The 16776-nt window shown below is 46.9% G+C and overlaps 3 protein-coding genes across 3 annotated transcripts; 1 reads left to right on the top strand and 2 right to left on the bottom strand.

The window, feature by feature from the left end:
• Positions 1-4193: 4193 nt before the first annotated feature.
• LAJ45_04703 (uncharacterized protein) lies at positions 4194-5608 on the bottom strand (the record flags this gene model as incomplete). Its single annotated transcript, XM_046114280.1, has 6 exons — positions 4194-4504; positions 4573-4710; positions 4775-4858; positions 4914-5039; positions 5141-5474; positions 5540-5608. 6 exons carry the CDS (start codon positions 5606-5608, stop codon positions 4194-4196), a joined length of 1062 nt encoding a protein of 353 aa, XP_045972306.1.
• Positions 5609-10227: 4619 nt separating this feature from the next.
• Positions 10228-12132, top strand: LAJ45_04702 (uncharacterized protein; the record flags this gene model as incomplete). The annotated part of the gene is made up of 7 exons (XM_046114279.1): positions 10228-10392; positions 10488-10569; positions 10634-11450; positions 11522-11639; positions 11723-11735; positions 11800-11923; positions 11985-12132. 7 exons carry the CDS (start codon positions 10228-10230, stop codon positions 12130-12132), a joined length of 1467 nt encoding a protein of 488 aa, XP_045972305.1.
• Positions 12133-15653: 3521 nt separating this feature from the next.
• LAJ45_04701 (uncharacterized protein) lies at positions 15654-15977 on the bottom strand (the record flags this gene model as incomplete). The annotated part of the gene is made up of 1 exon (XM_046114278.1): positions 15654-15977. The coding sequence occupies one exon, from the start codon at positions 15975-15977 to the stop codon at positions 15654-15656; it is 324 nt and encodes a 107-aa protein (XP_045972304.1).
• Between the last annotated feature and the right edge of the window lie 799 nt (positions 15978-16776).

Genomic DNA, 16776 nt, shown 5'->3' with positions numbered 1-16776 from the left:
GACTTTGTCCATGGATGGTGGGATGTGTACATTTAGGTATTGCAGGTTGACAAAATTATCCGAACATTGTTGCAACCAAATTTTCAATTTCAACGTCGCCTTTTTCCACAACCACAAGGAAAGAGTACAAGAGATTTGATTTCTGTGATTTCTTATACCTCTATTATCTTAAGCTTCAATATGAAGTCAATTGAAGTGGTTTCAAAATCGGTCATTCTAGCTAATCTGTGTGGTTGCGACGCGAACGTCCGGATAATTTTGACAACCCATAATACTTAAGAAATTTGATACTTAAAGGCGTTTCTAAGCCCATGGATGTAGCACGGATTTATAGATTGAGCAATTATTAGGGAGTCATACGGCCCAGTGATTACCTAACCAGGAGGCGAAACAGCAACTCAGTTACCGTATCGGTGAATTTGTTTCGCTATCATCCCTTCCTCTGTTTTCAAGCACTGTGGCACTGTGGCCGAGCAGCTAGGCACCCTGATCCATCAACGGATATCTTGATCTACTATTTTGGCAGCTAGCCTGGTGGATATCTTCTCGCTAAAAGTGAGTGGAACGCAGGACAAACGAAGGAATCTGATCACCAACTAATAACTACTGTAGGTTCCAGTAAGCTGGCCAGACCCGAATGTTCCTGTGGTTGGGAGATTACTTCTACTTTCTAACCGGGTCATACTCTATGATTAGCGAAGCACCGAACCAGAATCGATGAAACAGTGTTGGTGTGATTTCACCTCTTATTCTGAAGGCTACACGCCAGATACTCAGGGCTCTATGCCAATGTCATGATTTATAGAATACGTGTAGTTAGTTAGTATTAATTGGTCGCTGAATAATCATTAAGCCAAATTTACATAGGAAACTTTATACAGAGGGGTCGCTTGTAGAATTTTCTCCGACATTCGGGGCATGCAGAAGACTTCCTAATAGCACCGGAGAACTATCGATTTTATTTAATCGGCTTCATCCCTATACTGGTGATCAGCAGACAAGTTCTACATCTCATTCCAAGTGACAAACATTAGGCTCTTGATATAGATACTATGGTCTTGTAAGGTTGAGCTATTTTTTTATTATCTTCGGTTGGATTCTACAATTTGCTTTACATAAATGTAGTAGTAGTAGAGTGTGGATAATATGAGTGGCGGTGCGGGCATCAGTGAACGTTGATCTTCCACCCAACGTCAGTAAAGTTCGATACGAGTGATGCCTTGTGATTTGTGTTGCGTTCGTCGTCATATCGTAGAAGATGTACTTTGTATTCAAGCTTTGGCTAGTAGCTATAATAGCTGTTGATCGAGAGAGGGGTAAGAATGGCGACTCTCAAAGTGTTGGGATACAAGGACGCAGAGAATGCGCAAATGCGATTGTGCACAGCCTTAAATCGCAAACCTAGAACGCTGGATGAAAAAGTAAAAGGGAAGAGGGGAAAGAAAAAGATAGACCGTTTGAGTGTCTCTTCGAAAGCGTAAAGCCGAGCAACGTCTACTACAAAAAGGGACTGATTCCATAGTGGGGGGGGGGGGGGGGGGGATTGAACTATGTATAGCTATAGATGTACATATTGTACGTTTACGTGTTTATAAATTTTAGTGTAGACACTCTAGTACTCTCTGGTAGTGTACATGAGACCAGAGGAATATGAAGTGGAACAAAAGATATGATCTATATAGATTACTAACGATATGCCTGGGGCTTACTCCTAGAATATATCACAATTTTTCACTTGTCCCAGCGCGTGAATGTTGGGCAGCTAATTAAACAAGGACTACACTCGCAGATCTTATTCCCGCTAACACTAACTATGCCTGTAGAGAGGATCACAAATTGCTGGCGATAGCCAATAAATTCACCTGGAGACCTACTCCAGATCCTGTCAACGGCTTATGGTGGTCCCGCTCGCACCGAATACGAATAGGCTGCGGATCATGAACCCTCGAGCTCCTGACAACAAACACAAGATCCGACGGCGCCCCATACTACCAGCCCCGTAAACTTAAGTCCAAATAGTATACTCCGGCTCTGCAGCTCATCTCTCGGCCTCAAGCCCTCCAGGAACACCGGGATCTCATGTGTAACCAGGCCATACATTAAACTTGCTTTATGGCGCGGCTACACGGCTTCTTCTTTTCCAGCTCCATACATGCACATATACAGTCGCAACTCGATACGCCGGATTGCCAAGATTCAAAAGATTTCATACGGGATAGCAAAAAATCCGGGATAGCAAATTGATTTTGCAGTAAAAAAAAACCAAAACCCCAGAGGACCTCGTACAGGATAGCAAGGGATCCGGCGTATTGAGATCCGGCATATCGAGTTGCGACTGTATGTACATGCAGGGACAGAAAGGGGTCCTAGCTTATAATAACTTTCTAGATATCCCGTTATATGGTTCCGGGTCCCCCCACTTATGCGCTATTTGACCCAAGGCCCCGTTTCTGGGACTGTTACTGTTGTAGATCTGCGGATTCATGGATATAGTCCCGCGCGGTGTACGGCATTTTTTCTTTTGATTATGACATTTTTACGATCCCCTGGTATATTCGTAGCTTATTATGCTTCGGGAGTTGAGGTGCGCTGGGATGGGTATTGTTTAGAGATGCTCTTTGGGATAAAGTTCTTACACTGCATCTACATCCGTGTTATGGATATGTCCCAGCCGCAACTTCCAGTACATGTATACAATACGGGAAACCCGGATGTGATTAGAGCCGTACAAGTTTTGCAGGTTTAAAAGTGACGTAGTAAAACCATAATAACAAAGACACAGACTTTTCAAAGAAATGTATTTCTATAGAAGCACTTTTTTTTAACATATAGAGAACTGGTGTTCTTCAAAAAGGGTCATTTTGGTCACAAGCTGCTTTTTGGAAAGAAGCGGGGTTTTAGGAAAAGCCGTACCAGTACGCCTTTAATATACCATTAAAATACCAAAATATCCAAAAGCATAGTAGGTGTCTGGAAACTAGCAGGTCTCCGATATACAATTGAAAAATAATACAAGTAGTAGGTGTTCTGAAGGTTCCTCTTGTACATGTGTACTAGTATGTTGAGGTTGAAATCAACTTCAAGATAGAACTACAACTTGAATTTGGTAATTCCTTCGAGGATTTGCGGGATGAGTCTACATGTATGTATATACATGTAGGAGGTTTGTGAGTATGAGACTACATGTAGGTACGCGTACATGTGTATAGTAGGTCTAGCATGTATCATGTAGTAGGTCTAGCCTAGTGTCATACCCTGATACTAGCGCGGTCACAGAACTCAATTGTGTGACCAACTAGGCTGAACTAGCTAGCAGTATTGGTATGGCTTTTTTGAGCATACCGTGCTTTTGGGATAGCGTATTTGCATGAAATAACCTTTGTTTGTAATTATAGTATTCATATGAATACCGAATTAACCCGAGCCAAATGAGCAAGCTTAATGCTCATAAAAGCCGCATCACTACAAGACTACTACTACTCTAATCACACCCCATTTTCCGGCATTGTAACTACTACCAAGCCTCGATATAGCACTCTCATTTATCTACACATATGTATAACTCCCACTCATCCTCACTATTTGATATTCGTATTCTTTGTTTAGCGTGTCCCGCTCTACCGTGATAATTAATCTAACCCCCACATATAGATACAAACTTTTATGTATCTCCGGGCCTGTAACAACCAATCAACAGCTCTTCTGAAATCAACAATATATCATCCGTGCGTATATATATATCCCAACCCAAGATTTTCCCCTCAAGAGCCTAATATATTCACAACTCACTCCCCCTGCAGATCGGACCGATCCATCTAATTTGCCAAAGCGTTTTAGAAAAGAACCAGGCAATCCCAGAATTGCGTGAAGCCAGCCGGGCTAAGCTTGAATGCTGATTAATTGGCATTAACGGCACTTGAGTATATCAACTAATATTTCTGCATTTGAGACTTGGGTTAAACTGTAGATTGCAGTTATATACAATTGTGGAATCATAAAAGCATCTTGGGCCTAAACATAGAAGTACTGACATCTCAAAAAAAAACTAAAACTAAAACTCCCGGGCCGGCCTGGTATAATTACAACTTTTTATCATCAGTCTACAAGTCTAATCTAGTCCAGCCCGGCCTAATAGGTATAAGTAAATACACGGTAGAATGGAGTCTACATCTAATTTCGGGACGCCAGTTGCATCAAACCTTTGGCTGCACCCTCACTGTTAGCTCCTCTGTACTTTCCGGCCTCCCTTCATACCCTCCACTGGCGTCAAACGGTTCCGTTGCTGCATGAACGAACCCCCCCTCCCCATCTACCTTCACATGCGAGTCCTCTAGCTGTATGTGGGATCCCCGCACAGCGCCACCACCGGTCATGTATTCCTCCCCACCCGTACTACCATAGTTCTTCCGGAGGAGTCCCCGGAGGGCCGGGAGACAGGCTACAACGACAGCTACGGAGCCTTCGACTTGTGTCCAGGTTGTGAGCCAGATAGGTGATATCGAATCTGTAAAGAAAGTAAAATATATTGGTTAGATTTTGAATCTCGGAAGGAAATGAGTGGCGGGCACGAACCGCCGACGGAGCTGAGGAGAGCCCTGATTAAAGCGAATGTAATACAGAGGAGGCCGAGGGAGAAGATGATGACAAGGCCAAACTTCTGTCTTGCCGATATCTTTAGGTTGATGATGAGACGGAGGGGAAGGGCCATGACTAGTTTTTTTTTTATCTCAAGATCAGTGGTTTGAACGAGCATTACCGGTAAAGTGGGACGAACTCATAATGTCCGTAATGACATCTGCTATCATGGCATAAATCATTGCCTCCCATGGTGCTGTAGGCTGGCGGGTACTACAGGCCTCTTTTTGAAATAAGTACTGAATTTGGGATACCGAATTTCAGAATGCCAAACATACCTGCTCCAAGCTTGAAGGAAGATGAAAATGGACGGCAATTGACAAATTGGGACAGCATAACTGATATCCAGAATATAATGTTCAGGCAGACCACGACCCACCACCACTTCATCATTCCATCGATTCCTGCAACCAAAGTTCGAGTCAGCATCTAGGGGTCCAGGGTTCCCAGAGAGGCATAAAGAGCATATAAAAGAGAGAAAAAAAAGGGAGAAAAAAACACATACCATCCATCAACCTCTTAAAGAACAGCAGCAACGAGAACTTGACTGACCACAGTAGCTGCCAAAAAATGAATATCGTTGCCCACTGCATCTTCAGATACAGATATATCCCCTTCATCCACTCCGCATCCGGCGTCACTAGCCCTGCCTGTGCCTCCATGATGTCGAATATATACGGCGTAAAGAGGGTATGCATCACCGCAATAACGAGACAGAAAAAGCCGGCGAAGAAGACGAACAGGTCGTCGATATAGAGAGACCCGTGCTTCTGCCAGCGGATCCACAGCCGGAATACCATTAGAGATATGGCGGGCGCGGTTACCGCCCAGTATATGGCCTACAGTTACGGATTGTCAGTGACAGTTTATGTTTGAGTAGTACAGTAATAATATAACCACTTACATAGTAGCCGTATATTGGGAGTGCCTTCTCCAATTCTGCTGATCGTACATGCAACTGATGTTGCGCCATCCTACTTCCTACAAACTAGTATATTCCTCCACGATTATAATTATGGCCCGATGGTGAGAGAAAGAACGGAAAGAAGAAAAAACCACAAGGGTTTGTGACTACAGAGCAGAAACGAGACTAAAAAGGGCCAACCGAGGGTTAAAGTATCGAAGGGCCGGGTGAGAGGGTAGTAAATAACAATTATCACCTGAAAATCCGAACCGGGTATGGCAATCATAGAGTAGTATATACATCAATCTAGCAATCCCCCAACGCTGGGGTCCTTGGGATGGGACGCAGAATGGACGCACGCTGGAACGGTGCGGTACATCTTTTAACCCCCTGTCCGCAATGCAAAGAAGTGGTGTGAAAGACACATGGAGGACGCTTCTCCTGCACCTTTGTCTTCTTGGGTTGTATTAATATGTACATGTATGTACGACATGTACCCCACCGCCCGAACCGGCTTCTCTTACTCGCCAGCGACAGTTGAAATACATGTACTCTATCCCGGTTTTCTTGGTGGGCGTTCTCTCGGTTTCGGGGCACAGGCAAGGATATTGGAAGCACTCTAATTGTGCATATATTGGTATTTTAGCCACGAGTTGTATGTGCCTATACGTTAAAAACCTAAAGCTGTAAGCACTAGAAGTTACTTGCACTCCAATTCTACCCAACAACACAAGTATGAAAAATCCCATGTCTCTGCCAGAATACTACCTACCGGACTCCGGATCTAGCTATCAACACAATGATCTTCAAGTCTAGATGTAGACCCTTTTTTCCGCACAGATAGCAGCAAACCTTCCCCGGTCATAAATGCCTCTTTAGTGAAGCAGCTAAGAAGATTTTCTGGACCGTGGAACGGGCAAGCCATGGATCCACAACCTAGCCCTGACAGCTTGAATGGCGAACCACCACGCGCGGACCAAAAGGTGCACAAATGAGTACTTTCTTTCTCCCGGGCGTTATGTCGGTTGGCTTCCGATGCATTGTATGCCGGCCGACTTGAATCGTGGGTTTGAAGTACCCACGGTGGGTGTTTCACAATGCCCAATTGCGATTGATGGGAAACGTGGTTCGACTAGTGTGGTCCACGAGGCATTGATGCTCGAGGCAAACCCTCTTACTCGCCTCGAGCTGCTCGAGGTTTAGCTACATGTAATCATGTATGAGTGGCATTTAGCTCAGTGGATTTGATGTTTCTGATGGGGACATTGGACGTATTCCCTACATTTTCATACCAGTATTACAATAAAATATGACTTTGACGAATCTAAATATAGTAATTATCTGCCTCGAGTTAGCTCGAGCACCTCGAGGCATCACCTATTTTTCACGAGCAAGCAAAGGCATGGACCACACGAGGTAGAGTAGAGGCACCTCGAGGCATCTGTTTCTGCTCGCCTCGAGCAGCCTCGTGGACCACACTAGGTTCGACAACAAAACTAGGTTATGTAGGTAAAAGTCTCAAGTCCATAGTCTTAAGTCCATGGTCTCAAGTCCATAGCTTAACGACTCTGGATTCGTTAGTGTATGTATAGTTGTGAGGTTATTGTTTCTTAGTGCATCACATATAGAGTGCATGTAACCATATATGACGAAGTAGCGACTCTAACTTCACGGATCAGCAAGGGTCATAGCATAGAATTGCATAGCATGGCATAGCATGGCATAACATGGCATAGCATGGCATAGCATATACTCGGGGCAGGCATGAAGAACCTGAACATCGTTTTTCTGGTAGCAACCACTTTGACCCCTGCTAGTGCGTTTTTATGTTCAGGTTCTTGTTACCTGCCCCGAGTAGCATAACTGTGCGCAGTAAAGTTGGCTGGGGATTGAGGTTGCTAGCTTTGTTCCATAGCCATCAAGTGATATCTAAAACTCCAAAATGGGGAATATGCCTGCACATATACCAAGATTTATAAGCCGTTGTGTTTCAAGCTTCCGGCAGGTTTTGTGCCTAACCCACATCCCTCTTTTGAAGAATCCTCAGTGCCGAGGTCGAGCTTCGCTAAGCTCGGGGGAGGATTTCCCAGCTGGGATTAAGTGAATATTTTGGGGAATGCAACGTTTTCGACCCAGTACTGTGTCAGACCTAGAAGTGTGTCGCATGGCAACGGCACCAAAACCAGACACAAAGCCCCCAAAAAGAAAGAAGACCCCATAACACCATAATAGAGGATAATCCATCTGGAAACCATCCTAATCCGTGTGCTTTTAAATGGAATTCATTTGTTAAAAATCTGGCAGTAAATATCTCAAGAGATGGTGGAGATAGCTTTGGCAATTTGTATGGGATTGACACTCTTCTATGTCTGACACAGAACCCGGTCTAAAACGTTATGCAGAATTGACTAGAATAGGGGATCAAAGTTCGGAAGGTGAGCACGCTTATGAGGTTTTATGAACGCATGCAGAATATTGACAGTCTGGAATGGGTATATGTATGTACCCCTGGAACTAGAGTAGTAATCATGTAAGGAATCTTTTTTGACGCTTCTTTTCTCTTGGCTGGACATGGAGAAGTGAGACCACTGAATTTCAACTTCAACTTTAACGTTAACCTCAATTACTGGGTTAATTTAAGGACTGGGGTACAAGTACATGTAGTAATCGATCGGCTGGCCATGGTAGAAGAAGTTAATAACCATACCTGTTCCTTCCTGTATTATGATAGTGTTTTCAACTGTACCCAGGTAACCTTATACATGTATCCACCACTGCCAAATTTAAAGCCACTCCCCTCATAATACTCCGAAGGCTGCATAAGACCCAGTCGTGGAATGAGGCAGCAGCATGATATATCTATAAGATGAGTTACACAACTGTCTACATGTACTCTATGTCATTTTAGTGTACCCACGGGAAGGGTAAATCCAAAGACGGCCCGCTCAGGACGAAACAAGGTTCCAAAGTGTAGTTTAACTTGGGCCCTTGGTTGAAATCTGAGTTCAACTGCCTTCGGGCTTCGGAGCTGAACTCACTGCCGGCAACGATTCCTCAAGTTCGCTTCTCTCTTTAATTTTGTCTCCCCCTCTTTACTGCAGTATGCCCCCTTTGAGAAGAAATGATATCGCTCTCCGCCCCTCTCGTTTCTGATGGAACTAAATTAGAGCACATCCCCAGATTGCGCATGACTTACCACATCCCGACTAGCAGCCCCAAGACCCTTGTGGGGAAAAGAAAGAAAGGAAGCTCTTGTCTTGGCAGGCCCATCTCGTGAACTATACCTAGAGATCTAGTAGTCTACCGACCTTGGTGTAGTTAGTTTTCGTTTGAATTAAGTCACTCGGTCTTCTCGTCATTGGAGCTTCCAACTTCGATCGTCGCACAAAGCAAGCACTTCGGTCACGTCTGTCAACAGGAATCAATGATGCGCCACAGAAACTGAAACATCGCTACATACATACATGGATAGGATTCGGCCGGATAATGTCATATCCCTATCTACATACCTATCTCATCCCTCATCCCTTATCCCCATCTCGCTCATCAACACCATCCCCCTTCCCCGCCTTCGAACACGATCTGAGATGCGGTATGTACGGCTTCTCGGAGGAGAAACGAGAGACATTTAAGGTTGAAGAGAAGCTTCTGGCTGGGAATCTCACCCACTTTATACCCACCGCGCTCTCTACAGCTTCTATTGGGCGATGACCTGCCCGGTCTGACCATACCATACCATCCCCCTCTCATCCTGGCATTCATACATCATCAAAACCTGCAACTATCCTTACCCTTGGGGGCCCTGATCCTTTGATTACCGATATCCATATGGGTACTATGCGTGCTGATGAGGCTCGAACGGGTGGCCGCCTACTGTGGTCAATAATGATACTGTTCTGTAGGATTCACCTATGTCTGCCCCTCCGCGATAACGAAGCCGAGGCAAGAGCTAGTCAAAATCAGCGCCAGCGTCAACGACGTCAACGCCGACGTCGGCAGCACCGGCGCCGTCAATAAGTGGATGGACCCTTCACTTACTTCTCGAGGCACCTACCCAGCTGGCACTGCAACTTCAAATTCCCACAGCACGCAATATATACCATAGATTCGATACCTCAATCGAGGCCCCGCTTGTCAGGTTGCTGCATTGTTACGGCGCATGGAGACGGAAGCTTTCGTTCCGCCTGTCAAGTGCTACCAATACTCGGTCTGTTCTCGCGGGTAGTAACATTCAACCCTGAACACGGCATCCGGAAGAATAGGCCGGCAAACATGGGCTCTTCTACAATCACAGCCAGGGAAATATGTGCTGCCCAAATCTGCCTTTTCTCCTACCAGGCTCTTCTTCAGTTCATCTCGCAGCGGATCTATATCTAGCTTAACTCGTCAACGTGCCGCGTTCCCATGAGAGCTCAGATAATGTAATCAACCACTTTGGCTTAATATATAAGATGATGTTTACCGCAATAGTCAGCAGCTTTTAATCTACCATCAGCTCTGGCTCCTGTCATATCGTTCTTTATGAGTTCTTCCCCTCTGTATATATAGATATTTACCTCGGTCTCCTTTCATTTTTACCTTTTTGGCTTTTTGTTTATTCGAGGCTTTCCGTTCATAAAGCCGGCTTTTCTTTCCAGAGTTTTTGTGTTTCCTGACTCTGCCTGCATCTGTTCTTAATCTTCCCCACGATGCATCTTCTTGGCAAATCTGTACGTTCGACGCTATTCATAGCTGGAGGCCTCTTGGCCTACATTACAGCTGCAGCGGAAACGCTAGATAGCGCTGCTATTACCGCTGCCTCGATCCCTACAGAGATATCGGCCTCTGTGAGCTCTTACGGGAATATCCTTACGGTCAGTAATATATCTAGATAGCTGGCTTTTGCCAATTTTTCTTGTTCGAGACATGTTGGAGTGACCATGTCGCTGATCCGATTCTTTATATGCAGTGCGCAATTCTCACTGGCCTCTTCTGGGGCAAAGTCGCATATCCTTCCTCCACCAGCTACGGCGAAGAGAATGCATACTGGTGTAAGTCCCAATATGAGACCGTAAATATCTGAAATTGTGCCCTAAAAGCTCACTCCACAAACAGCCGCAACTGCGATCCTCTCCCCCACCTGTATCTTCACCCCAACCTCCGCGACCGACGTCTCCCTCGCCGTCAAAATACTCACCCTCTCCAAGGTCGAGTTCGCCATCCGTGGGGGCGGCCACACCGCCAACGCCGGCTGGGCCAACACCAACAAGGGCGTTCTAATCTCCCTCTCGGAGCTCAAGACCCTCAACGCAAAGAGCGGCTACGTCGAGGTCGGCGCAGGCCTACACTGGGACGAAGTCTACGAGTACCTCGATGCGCGGCAGCTAAGCGTGGTGGGCGGGCGCATGACCGGCGTCGGTGTCTCCGGGTACCTACTTGGCGGGGGCATCTCGTACATCTCCAACGAGCGGGGCTTCGGCTGCGACAATGTCAAGAACTACGAGGTTGTTCTAGGTGACGGCCGCATTGTCTCCGCAAACGCCCAGACCAACCCCGGCCTCTTCAAGGCGCTCAAGGGCAGCACCAACAACTTCGGCATCGTCACCCGCTTCGACCTGTATACATACGCCAGCGCGGGCGTTTATGCGGGGTCCCTCTACTACCTCGAGAGCAGCTTCGACGAGCTCTTTGATGCCACGGCCGCTTATGCTGTCAATAATACCGACATCAAGACGCATGTTATCCCCGCGTTCGTGTCGTTGCCCGGCTACAACGTCGCCGCCTACTACGTCTTCTCGAGCGACCCGGTGACGTCCCCGCCGGCGGCGCTGGAGCCGTTTTTCGACATCCCGGCGTTCACAGATACTACGCGGATCACAAACTTCACCGGCGCCACGGAAGAGCTGGGCGCGGGGGATGTGTATGGGATGAGGTTCGTTGATGCATCCCCGGTTTGAACTTTGGAGGGGTGGTTGTGCTGACATATCGATCATTGACACCTAGACACTACCTCCAAGCACTAACCATCGTCGCCGACGCCTCGCTCTACAAGGACATCTACGCGATCTTCAAAGCTCTCAACTCCCCGCTCACAACGACCATCACGGGCTTCCAGGCCTCTGTGGCGTATCAGCCGCTGTCGGCGAGCATGATTGCCGCTGGTGCGGTGCGCGGCGGGAATGTATTGGGTTGGACGACTCGCAGGGAGTGCTGACTTGTAGGTTCCCTCGGATGCTTTGTTGTTGACTGGAAAGAAGACATGTGCTGATGGAGATACACAGGCCTGAACTTTAATTATCGCTGGACAAATACGACGGATGATGTGACTGTTAAGGCGGTTGCGGCGAAGGTGATTGATCAGGCGCGGGAGCTGGCGAAGGGGCGGGGGTTGTTTAATCCTTATATGTGAGTGTTCCTTAAGAGTAAACCAAAACTGGTGGGCGCGGAGACTGACTAAATCTTTTAGATATTTGAACTATGCGGACCCAGACGCGGAGGTGATCGAGGGTTACGGCGCCGCAAATGTCAAGACCCTGCAGGCGGCGAAGAAGAAGTGGGATCCGGAGAATGTATTTAGCAAGTTGGTGAAGGGAGGTTTCAAGGTCCCTATGTAGAGTAGAGAGTGTAAGATTGGGTGACGTTTGTTTATAAACTACATATTAATAGGGTATTTATGGTTGTAATTTGAAATATGTATTATAGGAATAAACTGGATGGGAATACAAAATTGTTAATATTTGTCTATTCCAAACACGTTCAGAGAAGCGATTTATCTCTCAACTGCTCAACCACTTCTGTCTGCAAATTCCAGACAACGTCTGGATCACAGGCTAACACTCGAAATAACGCACACACATCTTAAAACACCGGATCCATTAATGTAGTCCCTTTAGATAAACAAGATCAGAAATTGATAAAAGCCTAAACCACAGGTACAGAAAAAGCCTCCTATATCAAATGCCTGGCCCGTCCGGTCTTGCCGTCATTCGGCCGGCCGCATATCAGGCAAGCAACGGCTGCCACAAATGTGGGGGCATATCGAGTACAACGCAAGAGAGGGTATCTTGAGAGCCACTCCGTGGAGGGTTAGATTGGATTGGCTTGTCTCTTGCGGGATATATACCGCCGGGGGCGGCTATCTCTATCTTCTGGGCGGGCATATCTTGCCCGGCGGTGAGCACCGACTCTCCGGGCAATGCCGGCGGTGTTCGTCTCATGTACGAAAAGCCGGACTACCGGGATTAAAAGCAACGTAAGTATCTATGAATGCCGGCATATCGAACAATTGATCGTCCTCTGAGCTGTCCATAACAGCACTTTCCATTGCCGTCGGCCGGCAAAAAAAGAAACCACATCCATCGTGGTGTGCCCTAAGTTAAACCTAACATGTCACGGAATCAACAACAGGAAAGCAGAGCGAATGGCCCCCAATTTTACCCGCCCAGGAGCAGTAATTCTTACTTTCCTGGATGACGTTTAACGGGGGTTGAACTCAACGACCGAAGCGTTGGCAGTGGGCAGAGCAAGTTGTTAGCCATCTAGCCCCTATGCTTCTGCTCCATTCTAACTGGGCAATGGCAATGCCAATGGATGAGAGGATGGCCTGGGGTTGGGAATCTTCTAACCGCTTGCTGGCTGCATCTCCGGGTTTCGATGGCATAATGGTAAAGCCCGTCCGATACACATCACCTCAAAACTATCTCATACCCCGGAGAGAAAGAGCAACACCCACAACGGCAACCGCGACTACCGACAGCGTGGTTCCAACCCTCAGTCAAGAGCCTAACCTCCTCAACCTGACAACCCATGTGAAAAGCCGTCCATGGAACAGCCGGCTTCGTTGTCCTCTTCTCTACGAGTGAGGTCGTAGGCAAGCTATAATATCTTCAATATGCGTTCCATAGTGAGGCATTGTTACGGCATTAACCGCGCTGATGAACGTTAGGTCACGCCAGTCATATCATGAGGATAGAACTGTAGATACTACTTCCCTGACTGACCCCCTAGTCTACAGGCCAGAAAACGCGCAGCGCAAAAGCTAGCTGGTCCGAAACTCAAGCCCAAGCCCCCAAAGACGGCGGCAAGAGACCCAATGTCAATGATCAGATTGCAAATTAGCCAGGGGGGGGGGGGGGGGGGGGATCGTGCAAACAAGCAAAGAAACAACAAAAGGAACTGAACCCCACGTTTTTCGTTGTTGCGATGCCGGAAGATCGGCGACGGGGGGGCTGAGAGGCTTTTCCTGCATAGTGGTGGCGATGCTCTTTTGTGGGGTTGTAATGAGTAGCTGTAGCCTTGTGGCAGGAAAGCTTAACTAAAGGGAGCGGCGCCGCGGAGAGAGTACCGCGGTTCCTGCAGGTACTGTCGTTCACGGGTATTGGCGGACACTGGGTGTTGACGGATTGCAGGCAAAACTTGGCTTGGCTGTCTCTTTTTTGGTTTGTTCGTCAACACCCAGTGCCCGTCAATACCCCGTGAACGACAGTATTCAGCAGGTGTATGTACACGCTTACCAGCGTAAGAACCAGAAAATTCAGTTGCTCAGGGCAAGGATGATTTGTATGGAGTGGCGTCGTTCTCTCCAGGGTCCCGTGAGATACTCGAGAACGTGTTTAAAACAGGGCAAAATACTCGAGCTGTTGGAACCTGGTGTTTATAACTGCATGATACTCTGGATGACATAAGCCAAAAAATGCGGGTGTCTCTTCAACAGTCCACTAGAAAGTTGTATATGCCCTTGTCTGCAAATGTGCCAGTGGGAACGGACTTGTGTTTCTCGCCTTCTTCCTATGTTATTGCTTGAATAACCCTAACCCTGCCACAGTATCTTACTCCCTCTCAACTGGACCTGAGTTTATAACCGGTTTATAACCGTGTTTCTTACTCCCAGTATCTTACCCTTGTATATTTCATGGACCCTAGTTCTCTCATACAAATAATCCCTGTTTCAGTTACTTGCATTTTCTGGTTCTTTTGAGGGTAAGCTGTAGAACAGTTTGGTCCGTACTCATAATCACGGGGGTGAATAACGGCGGATCCTATCTGATAGTGATTAGGGAAATGATTAGAGGCGAATATCGCCAAAACTCGAAAAATTGGCTATCTCCGTCCAGGGACTACCGCTTGAATAATTGGTTGGATGGCATCGATCTACATCAGAAGTATCCCATACAAGTAATTCTGATCTAGCCAATTTTTCGAGTTATGGCGGTAGGTAGTAGAGTTGGCTTTGTGACGCCAAGGCTAAATTACTGCAAACACAGGACCCGCCGTGAGTGTAGGTACTCTATGTAGATTAGGCAGGCAAGACATTTCTCACCAGTTACACAGTTGCCTGGAGTCGATCAGGCTGTGTGTGCGGTCGCGAGTTGGTGGCCCCTTTGAAAATCGGTTATGTACTGAGAGTGTGGGCTGTGCTAGAGTATGTGGGGAGAAAAGCCTTTTTTTGACAGGAAACGGGAGATGGAGAGTTTAATTAAGTTTGTATTTAGAGTTTATGGGATACGCGGACACGGTAATCAATATTGTCTACGGTAATGACAAGGTCTCAAAAGACTTATTGAAGGAATGGAATAAGTGAAGAAAAGTACTAGACTCAAGAAACATAACGATGCAACCAGGGATAAAAAAAAACTCATATATTATGCTAAGAAGAGTCATAACCAAATTGAAGTATAATAAAAAGACACAAAACAAATACGTGTAAAAAACAAGGCGTGATGTGAAATAGTGGAACAGCTAGAGCGATTACAAAAAACCATCAAATCATGCAGTGATAACAAGGAAAATAGACAAAAGAAACATAAAAAGAAATAAAAAGAAAAAAAGAGGCCCGGGGCCAAGATACAAGTAAAACGCCAACTCGTTATGCAAACCGTAATAAAGTAGAAGTAGAAAAAAAGCGGCAAATCAGACATAAGAAACCCAACTACGGCGGTGTGCCAAGTAGTAGCAATAGTAGCAGTAACAGAAACAGTAGTAGTCCAACCATCCACGACTAGCCTAACCAGTCCAAGTCAACCAACTAATCACCCAAACCGGGCAACTAATCAGCCAAACCAGTCAAGTCAACCAACCACCCAACTCAACCATAAATCCTCAAACCCCCACCAACCATCATCTCCACCACCACCACTTAATCCAACCCCACCTTCTCCAGACTCATCCCCCTGACATAGGTCTCCGCCGTACTAGTCGACAACCACGACGCCTCACTTGCGTTCGTATCCGCCCTGGCTACACCCTCCTCACTCACGGACGAAGTCGTCTTTCGCCTTGGTGTTGCTGGCCGGCCCTCTGCCATCTTACCCACCAGCCGCTCAGACGGCTTCTGTGGTGCCGATACGGACCGGAAGAGTTGTGGCCTAGTGATGGTGCGTCGGATCGTGCGCTCGCCAGCGTAGATCACGAGCGGGAGGGACAGGCAGGCGATGATGATTCCGAGGATTGGGAACACCATTGTCGCTGCTGCGCTTTGCGCTTTGCGGGGTGTTAGAGGCTGTGGTAATAAGAGATAGAGATGAGGTGGGGAAGTAGGAGGAAGGCTATCTGGAGTTTGTGTGGTGTAGCTCTTGCGGTTTTGCTTGGGAGCTGGATGCTCTACTAAGAGTGGGGTTCTTAGAGCTTAGAGCTGGAGGAAGGAGATATCAACTGATGATCACAGGCGCAGTAGAGTGGTGTTTGTATTGCTTGCTTGCTTGTTCGCTTTGCTTTGCTTTGCTTTGCTTTGCTTTGCTTTGCTTTGCTTTGCTTTGCTTTGCAGGTTCAGGCACAGGTGCAGAGGATAAGAAGAAGGCTTTTATCTACACTTGAAGAAAAGCAGAGGCTTATATAGCCCACCCCTCTCCAGCTGCCATCCATCGAGTCACACCCTTCCACCACCCCGTAGAGGTATGATGTATGGTATCTCCTCTGACTCTGTGACTAAGAGATGTCCAGATAGAGTATGTGCGAAGTGGGAGTTTCATGAGGTCATGAGTTTCTATAGCGGGCGTTTACTATGCATGATCACCAGGGGGGGTAGTTAGGTATGTAGGTATGTAGCTATCTAGGTAGCTCACTGGCTGTCTTGCTAGCTAGCTGGCTAGCTAACTGGCCACTTTCATAAACAGCGAGTTGACTACGCCAGAAAGGTCAATACAATACAATACGGCAGTGGCATCTTTTGCCGCTGCGGAAAATGCATGAATGGTAGGTAAGCGGGTGAGATGGATCCTTCCCTCCCACCCACACTCCCTCCCAGCGGGCGCAGGTACGGA

The sequence above is a fragment of the Morchella importuna genome (genome assembly GCF_003444635.1).
Source record: "Morchella importuna strain M04M26 chromosome Unknown Morimp01GS012, whole genome shotgun sequence".
In the NCBI taxonomy this organism is placed as follows: domain Eukaryota; kingdom Fungi; phylum Ascomycota; class Pezizomycetes; order Pezizales; family Morchellaceae; genus Morchella; species Morchella importuna.
This window is presented reverse-complemented; position numbering and strand designations above follow the sequence as displayed.